Below are 10,843 nucleotides of genomic sequence, written 5' to 3' on the forward strand. Positions count from 1 at the left end.
TGCGGAAGACATAGGAGAAGTAGTCATTTGGGATGTCTTATGCTTGCCTTGTTTCCTCCGGTTTTTAGTGATGAGGCCCAGCATGTAACAGAGTGTAAGAATGAAGCTTTGTTGAATGGTCACTGCTGTGAATCAGATGCCCAATCTAGAAACAGGCAGGACCCAGCCACCTTTCCTTCTTTTTTGCAAGCCTATGGTTGGCTTTTCTTTATTTAATTTGTTATTTGCAGGAAATTATGTTTATACATATTTCACCATTTAATTTTTAGGAAGACATTTGGTAATTCATTTTATATGAAAACAAATGACATCCAAACCTCCTAGCAGGTTCATGTAAGGTTAAACAGGGAATCAAGGAGCAGGCCACCAAGCTGGGGTATGAACTCAAACCTGCTCCATTCTGCTTGCCTAAGAAACAGAAGATCTGCTTTTCTCTGCTACCCCAAAATCAAACATTTCTGATGTGCTAAGATAGAAACTTAGAAATCCTAATCATTTTAAGTATGTATGAATTTTATGTCAGAACAAAACAAGGCAGAAAAGGAGTCAGGCTTACGGAAGACTGTAAGTTAATCAGAATCACCTTGTACTGTCTTTTAATCATTATATTTTATAATTAATTGTTAAACTTGGAAACTTTCATTAAGGTGGCCCTGTTGAGAGCTCACGCGGGAGAACACTTACTGCTTGGAGCTACAAAGAGATCCATGATGTATAAAGATATTTTGCTTTTGGGTAAGATATTTTTAAAGGAGAAATTGTGCATATTTTATATTTACAATATGTAAGATCTATCCTGCATGCATAAAGCACACAGACATTGGGGAATGGTCCTCTGGTTTTCAAGGTGTATGCCGTTCATCTTGTCCTTACTCAGCTCTATTGTGGTGTGTATAGTGCATGTGTGCGTGCGTGCGTGCGTGCGTGCGTGCGTGCGTGCGTGCGTGCGTGCGTGCATATGTGCATGTTTTTGGTGCCTGGTGTGATCAGAGAACAGATTGCTGGGGTTGTTCTCTTCTTTAACTATGTGTGTCCCAGAAATGGAATCAGGTTCTCCTGCATGGATGTAACCATCTTTACTCATTGAGCAGTCTTGCTGGCCCTCCTTTTCTTTTTATACTCCTTCAATGAACACATTTATTTCCTATGATCTGGTCGTTCATAATATACTATACAATAATTTTATTAGAAGTGGTGGGCAATGTCTGAACAATTCTGGTAAGTAGAATTGTAAGAAGCCACAAAAGAATAGAGCGTTGAAGGTAAAAATACATGAGATCTGTTGTTTTCACTAAAAATTGTCTCAGCCCTGTTCTGGTAACTCAGGACATTAAGTTCTGAGTGATATTTTGGTCCCAAATGTAAACAAATGGAACTCAGTGTAACAGTAGCTAATATCTATTAAAAGTTAATATTTATTAAATACTCTGCTTTAAGTGCATTGTGCTAACATACACTCTCCCATTTAATCACTGAAACAAAACCCTACTATCCTGCTCATTCTACAGAGAAGAAATAGATGAAGGGGATGTCTTGATCATGATGGAAAGTCAGGCAGCCAAGACCTGGAATTCCAAACCATAATGGGACCACAGAATGTGCCCTGGACCTCAGCTAAATGCTTTGGTTGCATTTCTACCAAGCACTGCAACTACTGTCCTTTCTGTAAATCTTTTTACAACATATGCTGGAAAACAAGTGTTCCATACCTCATTCTTTCTTGCTTTTTCTGTAATAACTAGGTCAGATGTTTTCATATGACAGAGTAAGACACACACACACACACACACACACACACACACACACACAGAAAACTCTATGCAATGATGGATATGTTCATTTGTGTGACTATGGTAATCATTTCTCTTTCCATGTATATGTATATACAAGTATCACACTTGCACACTTTAAATAGGTACAATATTTTAATCCCTCACACATCAAGAAAGCTGATATGGGAGCTGGGAGAAAGGTTATCACTTTAGTGATTGGATACTTTTGACATACAGAGGAAAATACCCTAAATAATCTACTTATAAGGGGGAAAGGTTAAGCCAAGTGGTGGGGACACATATCTTTAATCCCAGCACTCAGAAGGCTGGCAGATCTCTGAGTTCAAGACCAGCCTTGTCTACAGCGAGAGTTCTAGGATGATATGACTACACAGAGAAACCCTGTCTTGAAAAAACAACCAACCAAACAAACAAAGGTGAAAGTCTGTGTGGCTCCCAGTTCCAGAGGTTTCAATTTATAGGTGCTTGACCCTATGGCTTGAGGCCTGTGAAAGCACAGAACACCATGGTAGGAGTGTTTTACAGAGGACACTGTTCATATCAAGAAGAGAGAGAAGGCTGGTGTCCACATATTCCCTTCAAAGGGACACCTTCAGGCCTGAAGAGATTGCTCAGTGGTTACGTGTATTGGCTGTTGTTCCAGGGGACCAGAGTTTGATTCCCAGCACCCATAACATGGCTCACAACCATCTGTTATTCCAGTTCAATGGGCTCGGGCTCTGACAGCCCTTTCTAGCTTCTGTAGGTACCCAGCATGTATGTGCAGAGAGACATGCTCACCAAACACTCGTGCAGGTAAAATAAATTTAAAATGAGAAAAAGAGCACACCTTCAGTGAAATATCCCCCTCCCTCTGGGCCCCAATTTTAAAGGATTCATCATTCCTCAGAGGTGCTGTGGGTTACAGTTCAAAAATTCAATATATAGGCCTTTAGGGGATATTCAAGATCAAACAATAATGATCACTTTACCAATAGCAGGATAATTAAAAATACATTTTCCCAATATAACACCAGGAAATAGCAATTTTGGTTTATTGTAGAAACTATGATATATATTTGCCATAGTCTAACCAGAGAATGTCTAAAGTAGAAAGACCTAGAAGGATTAACTGCTCTCTCACATTTCTGAACTCTCTTGAATTCAATTCAATAAATTGGTCAATCTACCTACCTCTATTTAAAGAAACTACGTGTCTTAGTTAGGTTTTCTATTGTTGTGATAAAACACCACCAAAAGCGATTTGGGGAGGAAAGGGTGTACTTTGCCTTCACCTCCACATCACTGCAACACCACTGCATTGCTGAAGAGTGTCAGGGCAGGCACTCAAGCAGGGAAGGGGCCTAGACACAGCAGCTGATGCAGGGGTCATGGCAGGCAGGGTGCCAGCTGATGCAGAGGTCACGGTGGGGGCGGGTGCAGGGGTGCTGCCTCCTGGCTTGCTTTCCATGGCTTGCTCATCCTGCATGGTTATAGACCCCAGGACCACAAGCTCAGGAATGGCATGAAGCACAGTGGACTGGGCCCTCCTTTATCAATCACTAATTAAGAAAATACCCAATAGACTTACCCACAGCCAGATCTTATGGAGGTATTCTTCTTAGATGACTCTAGCCTCTGTCAAGTTGACATAAAAAAAGCCAGGTGGCACAACAAGAAAGAACAGCTTGGGAGATGGCTGAGTGGGTCAAGTTCTTGTCACACAACTGTGAAGAATAGAGTTCAACTCCCCAAGACCCATGTACTGTCAGGTGCCACAGTTAGCATCTATAGTTGGGAGATGGCAGGCAAAAGAAGGAGACTCCTTGGGTGCTCATGGGCCTGCTACTCTGGCATACAGTGTGGAACTACAGAGATTTCCTGTATTAAACGAGGTGGAAGTTGAGGTTGCCCTCTGACTTGTATGCATATGCTGGGTCTATCCTAGGCCTGGATGCCTGACTGACGCCCCCCTCCCCCCAACACACACACACACAAATAAAAAAGAGAGAACCTGAAAAGATGGAGTATACTATCAGTGAGGTAACACATGACAATGCACATGCTAATTTTTCTCTTATACTTAAGCTTGTTTAAACTGCAACTGATCCGGTCTTACTCCAAGAGCACCAAAGCATGCTGGCTTTAATCCACTGTTAGCAAGAAAGATTCTTTAGGATTTGTGTTCAGCTCGTTAATGAGTGAGGCACTAATAGAGGTCTGACACAGAGGAAGGCTAATCATTATCGGTCGATTCTCCCCTGTCAATTATTAGCTGGTTATGAGTCTGTACTTTTGTGTTATCACCAGTGACTGGGGCTGTTAAAACGCACATGGGCGCATTATCGTTATCGATTCTCTGAGTGTTCGTTCTGATGTTCTTGCCTCACTAACTCAGTGCTACAGAAAGGTGCAACACCCAACACAGTCCCTGCCACAGTAAACCGTTTTGAACATCGATACATAAAAAGGCAAACAGTGTCCAACAGTCCCGCAGAGACGGTGATTAATTCTTCTTTTTCTCTCAGGAAACAACTACGTTATTCACCGGAACAGCTGTGAAGTTGAAGTCAGCCGTGTGGCCAATCGCGTCCTTGATGAGCTGGTTAGACCATTCCAGGAGATCCAGATAGATGACAATGAGTACGCATGTCTGAAGGCCATTGTGTTCTTCGACCCAGGTTTGTTTCCAAAACTGAGAAAGCAGTGGCATGCCACTTAAACTGTTCTTTTTCGTCTGTGTGCCTTTCCCTCTCACACTCCACGCTGATGACCTCCTGAGTGTGCCTGTGTCCGTTCCCTCTCCAGATGCAAAGGGACTGAGTGACCCCGTGAAAATTAAGAACATGCGATTCCAGGTGCAGATCAGCCTGGAAGACTACATCAACGACAGGCAGTATGACTCCCGAGGCCGCTTCGGAGAGCTGCTCCTGCTGCTGCCAACCTTGCAGAGCATCACCTGGCAGATGATCGAGCAAATCCAGTTTGTCAAACTGTTTGGCATGGTCAAGATCGACAACCTCCTTCAGGAAATGTTGCTGGGGGGTGAGTGCCCTGGCATCTTTTTCTTAGTGCTTAGCTTTCCTGTCCATGCGTTAGAACAAGGTGACCCCTGCGTTTCCTGTGGCCTAGATTTGTGTCATTACTTTGAGGTTCCTATTCCTCCCTGCTTTTGTTCTTCTAACAAGGCATACAAAATCTAATTTGTTACATTTAGAAAGTCTGCAGGGCCCGAGGAAGACAAAAGGTGGTCCTGAACAGATTCAAATGCCCATTCTCACTAGCCCTTGGCAATGCTTGTGGGTACAGCCCCATTGACTTCAATTCTCAGACCCTTCCATTTGTGGTAAATAGAAGGTATTCCCTGCTTTTAGGGCACTGAGAAATATAGAATTTTTTATCTTTAGTTTCTTTAAAACTCTAAAAACAAAGAAATAGCTGCTTAGCCCATGTATGAATCAAATGGCTTAAAAATGAACATTTTGCTCCTGAAGGAATTAATTGACATAAACTAATAGAAGAAGAAAATGCAACTTCAGGTTGCAATAAATGTCAGGAATAAGTTAAGGAATCGTTATTTTATGTTCTGATACAGATTAAATTTCCTTGTAAAGTCACTATATTTATTTTTGGTTTTCTGGTACTTAATGTGTTCCTAATGATATCTTTCTGAAATAAAAGTTGTTCGTGCCATTAGGGTGAATCCAAATACTATAAACTTGAGGTAAGTGATTCTTGGAATTGCCTTAACAACAGGCAGTAAACCTAATGATTCCAGGAAACAGCACACAAGGCCCATTATTAATACTCAACATTATGATATAGCATTCATTTCTCCAATGCACCATGAAAGCTGACATTGTCTATAACATGGGGGTAACTCTCTACATTTGTTTTGAATTTTCTAAAAGTACTTTGCAAATAGCACTATTTAAACTGTCATTGGAAACATGCATCAAGGTAAAGCCACAGTAAATGTCACTAATGCAAACACTTTTGTGTCTTTCGTAGGTGCTGCCAATGATGGCAGCCATCTCCATCACCCAATGCACCCACATTTGTCTCAGGATCCACTAACTGGGCAAACTATACTTCTAGGTCCCATGTCCACACTGGTTCATACAGACCAGATCTGTAAGTATCTGGGGAAAGTTCCTGTGATAGCATCTCTTAACTTTGGTTATTTGGGGAAATTGTAACTTAGGATAGGAAACTGTTAGTTCCCAGGAACTGCAGATCTTAGACAGGCTTCCCTCTGTGGTACTTAGCTCAGAGACTGAAACACTCACTTCATTACTTACTCTCTCTACATATGATTTGAATCCCAAACTGGGGATGTAAATACTTAAAACTTTCTATTCTATATGTCTGGGCAGCGTAAAACATACAGATAGTCATTGTCTTTGTGTAGGGTCATACAAATAGCCATAAAAATTGAAACCAAACCAATAAATTGTAACAAACAATAGAACAATTATGTTTGCTCATGACCTTTAAAATTGGCAAAATATTAAAAACTTTACTGCATATTGAAAATGTATAGGGAAAGTGAAAAGAACAAACTTGTGATATTGATTTGGGTAGCTCTAAGGGATCAGAAACAGTAAGAAGTACCACATTTTAATTTTGTTGTTAAAATATACCTGAGCAGTCGGAGCAATTTTGTTGTTAAAAATGTAACAGAGCAACGTGAGCTGGGCAGTTCTTGCTGTCTTCCTGCACTTGAAGGTGTCACTGTGCTAGGGGTGGGGGGACCTAGGAGAGAATGGAGCCTGTCCACGAGGTGGACTCAAGTATTCAATAGCCAACTTACTCAGAGTCTGGCCCAATTTATACTTTGAAGGTTAAGAAAGGTCAAATAAGTACAGTTCTCATGAGTTCAAGCTCTGTACAATCACAAGGACAAGTCACATGTAATCACAAGGACAAGTCACATGTGGAAAAACAAAACATGTTTTTCCATAGAGTCATATAAAGGATAGTTGAAACATTGAATTGAATAACAACAGCAAGCAATGATGAGTAATCTGAAGTAAACTCACTCCTGTCCTCTCCACCTGGGAGGAACAAAAAAAAAAAAAATTCCAAGAACAATTTCACTTGAAAGAAGCCAAGGTCACGGACTCTTGTCTTGTCTACCTGGAGTGTTCTCACAAGCACTCAGGAATCTCCTCACATGACTTCGTTCCTCGACCATGTCCTGACAGAAAAGGCATGGTTTTTGTTTGTTTGTTTTTGCCTGTGTGATAGTCAGTTTTACTCATTCAGGAGCTTGAATCAGCTTCCCATGTTTTATCTTCTCAATTTTAAATATTCTAAAGTAGCTGTGAAAATTTATTAGGACTTTTTTTCTTTGCTGATTTCACTTTCATTGTTCTTTTATTATTATTTTTTTTATCAACAATACGTCCCTCACTTACACAGACCGGCATTTCTTCCTCGGTTCCTAGATGCATGTTTATAACCTTGAACAGCAATACTATCTGCAGAGCTATTTCTGCTATGGGCCTGTGTAGACTTGAATTTCAGTTTCCAGCACTACTGTGTATTGTCTCTTCACTGCTTTTCATCACTGTTGGCCAGTTCTCCTTTCAATTGTCCAGTTTTTACATGGCTACCTGAGTTCATCATTGTGGGGCAAGAAAGAAGGCAACTCAATGCTATGTCATCTGCTTAAATAAAGAAAAGATATCAGCGGCCCATCACAGACAGAGAGATACACTGAGATCAGGGACTTGTCATAAAGGCTTCTGGTAGTTAGGTAGTGGTTTCTAGATGAAAGGTTGAGAGGAAGTTTTGTTTATGCAGGCACATTATGTGGGTAATTGTAAGTTACCATGGTAACTGGATTTTAAACCATGTTGTTGAGCATAATGCATTTTAACTAAGCCATGGTAAATAGAATTCTGGCATATAATAATTGTGCAAAATGAGGCTACTTATGAAAATTCTTTACAATTCTAACAACTGTTAAGTATTATAGGTTGTCGGTGACAATGTTAACTACACATTAGTGTAGATTTAATGCAGGTTTTACTTTTCTAAGCTGCTCTAGGGATAAAAATTCAGTTTGACATGGCATCTAGAATTGATTGGTTAATCATATGTTAGTCAGTTTTCATCACTGCGGCAGTACCTGAGAGGGACTACTCAGCAGATAAGATTTGTTTTGGTGCATGGTTTGCGTGCTTTCATTGTGTGCTCGCTAAACCCACTCCATAGGGTAGATGACAGCGCCACAGACAGGGCCTAGTGCAGCCGAGCTTCTCACTGGACAGCAGCCAGGAAGCAGAGAACAAGAGACAGGACTGGATCAGGAACAAAATGCTTTCTAGAGACAATCCGCAGAGATCTACTTCCGAAGCTGAGGTTTCCACCACTCCCAACACACCATTAGTTGGAGAGTAAGCCTTCAATATGTGATCTGAGGGAAATATCAAAACATAAAATAATTGCTTATGAATTTGTACCCATGAATCCAAAATTTACCTTTCATCTGTTTACTTTTAATACTAAACCAACTAACACACTTCACTGACTTTAATTATTGTGACATAATTTTATGCATATTTGCATTGCCTACAGAATATATAATAGTCTTTAATAACTATTTATAATGTTGGTAAACCCAGACGTTCCATGAAATTGCACAATTTGGAAGTTCCACTAGACTGTCAGTCTGTGGCAGGGAAATGGCCTGTTATCATTCTATCCTTAAGAACTAAACATTGATGGATATTTTATTGTCAGATATTTTATTGACATCATTGATGGTGTCAGAGAAAAAGTGTCAGAAAAAAACCTATGCATTCAAGAAATAATACCATGCATTTAAATCACACTTGTTATTAGCAAATATTATTTGAACAAAATGATGGTTTTATGACATTTAAACACATCTGTGTTAACAATTTACAAATATTCACCCATCCACTGCTCTCTCACCCCCTTGTAATCTTATATTTCATTTCTTAAATGCCAAAGGACAGAAAGAAGGAGAGCCCAGCACTTTGCCCAAAAAGATGTAGAATTCCATCCGTGGGAAACTGATCATTTATAAGCTCAGAAATCTATTAAACATATTAGCAAATCCTAGGCATCAGTTGGTTAGTGTTTGGAAACTTGACTGGCTGTAGATGCCTTTAAAATGCTAGTGTTCAGCATTTAAGAATTGCATGTCACTATTTCCTTTCTTTTTTCCTCTTCAGAACCACATTTGTGAGACTTGCTATGAGGGAAAAGTTGACTTTGCTTGTGCTTGCTTGGAACTGTTTGCAGTATATGCAAAGAGAAGTGTTAAACACCAACTGAAAAATTCAGTGTTTTCTTGGTCTTTAGGGAAGACCCCTAAAATTCAAAACTATTCAAATTGTCAAGGAATAATTAATAATTTGAATACCAAATTCTATATTTCTATTCAACCAAGTGATATTAAGAATGCTATATTTTGAAGTAATCGCTAATCCACACTTAGCAATAATATAAAGTATTAATGGATACCAGTAAAAAGGAGATTGTTCTTGTTTCATAAGCATTCTTTAAAAACTGAAAAATCTACAAAGTTCTTAATGTGAGCAAACATTTAATGCTAGTTCCATTAAATATTTTCTTTCTAAAATTAAAGAAATCTTTTTATTTTATAATTTGGTAAAATTTTACGATAGGAAGGAATACTTTCCTTCACAATTCCTACACAATTAAGTATTCAAACTACATTTCAAAAAAATTTTCAGTTCCATTTTTTTCTATTCAATTATGTAGTCTTGCACTTAGCATTGAAGCGGATGGACCAGGCCAGCTCAATCGTATTAGGACTGTGAAGCAACAAACTAGTGTGCTGTAAAGGCTATGGACTGAGGCTTAGATTTCAAAACTCACATAAAGTAACTGAACTTCAGTTTTTAGATCATTGAATATGTATGAACTAGTGGAATGCAAGCCACACATATTTTAATTTTATGCATTATCTTAACTGCAGATGTTATGAAGATTGCATTTTCTAATATTTGGGAGAAATCAACATACTATTAATTCTCTTCACTAACTTCTTTCTTCTGGGTGTGATGGCGAATGTATGAAAGGCAGGAAACATCTTGAAGTGAGAGCAGATTGCTTTACATGATCATCTATCATTGTTTAGCTGTATTTAGGAAGGGAGGGTAAGTGTTTCGCCATTAGCATGTCAGTGGCCTGAAAATTTCTTATAAACATTAATGCTTTACATGTGACCTGTTACTCAAAATATAATAATGCATATTGGCATTATGTAGGACTTTGTGTGGTGAGGCAGAATGACCGCTACTCTCACGTACAATTCTCTACTTTCTTTTCAGCAACTCCAGAAACCCCACTGCCTTCCCCACCCCAGGGCTCAGGACAAGAACAGTACAAAATCACTGCAAACCAAGCTTCGGTCATTTCACACCAATCCCTCTCTAAACCAAAGCAGTTGTGAAAATGTGCTTGCTGCTGACTGGTACTGTGTAAATGTGAAACACATTGGTCTGCAAATCTCTCAGGATGGTACTTTTGCCAACTTTTAGGCAAGGCTTCTTCATGGTGCTCTTGTAAGCTGGTCTCCTATTTTCTTGTTTGTAAACACATTATGTTTATTGATGATGTAAAGTAAAGCCTTTACATGCAACCTATGTATATTTGAATTTGAAATTGTTTTATAGTGTATTGTTTCAAACTATCCATGCACTGTGCCCAAACCACTGGGATCTTATGTATGACTTTCATTTTTTTTCATAATATTAATTTAAATCTGTAAATAATTGCTTTACTGTGATGTGATGCAGAATTAAGTATTCTTTTTGGTTAAAGTAGATCAGAAATACTAGGTAATAAAAAATTAACCAAATTAAAAAAATAAATTGTAAACTTGAAGATTAGAATAGGTGAGCAGTAGCTGTAGACTAGAGCATTTCTTAAAAGATAATATGTCAGGGCCTTCTGTTGCCTGCAGGAAATGTTTCCATGCTAACTTCAGAGAACTAACACCATTTTAGAGATGACTGGATAGTCTCTGCAATGTGACTGTATTTGAAGAGGTTTGCTAAGGGAGACAA

At 39.1% G+C, this 10,843-nt stretch overlaps 1 protein-coding gene across 4 annotated transcripts in view; it reads left to right on the top strand.

Annotated features, from left to right (window-relative positions):
- Hnf4g (hepatocyte nuclear factor 4 gamma) overlaps positions 1-10,439 on the top strand; it is a 136,231-nt gene extending 125,792 nt beyond the window's left edge. For all 4 annotated transcript variants that reach the window (XM_076563774.1, XM_042270770.2, XM_076563773.1 and 1 more), the window contains 5 exons: positions 648-735; positions 4,301-4,453; positions 4,581-4,817; positions 5,784-5,906; positions 10,106-10,439. In XM_076563774.1, the coding sequence (XP_076419889.1) occupies positions 648-735; positions 4,301-4,453; positions 4,581-4,817; positions 5,784-5,906; positions 10,106-10,227 (723 nt within the window). In that variant the 3' untranslated portion in view covers positions 10,228-10,439. The remainder of the gene's footprint in view (positions 1-647; positions 736-4,300; positions 4,454-4,580; positions 4,818-5,783; positions 5,907-10,105) is intronic.
- Positions 10,440-10,843: the final 404 nt, after the last annotated feature.

Source organism: Peromyscus maniculatus, chromosome 2 (assembly GCF_049852395.1).
Source record: "Peromyscus maniculatus bairdii isolate BWxNUB_F1_BW_parent chromosome 2, HU_Pman_BW_mat_3.1, whole genome shotgun sequence".
In the NCBI taxonomy this organism is placed as follows: Eukaryota; Metazoa; Chordata; class Mammalia; order Rodentia; family Cricetidae; genus Peromyscus; species Peromyscus maniculatus.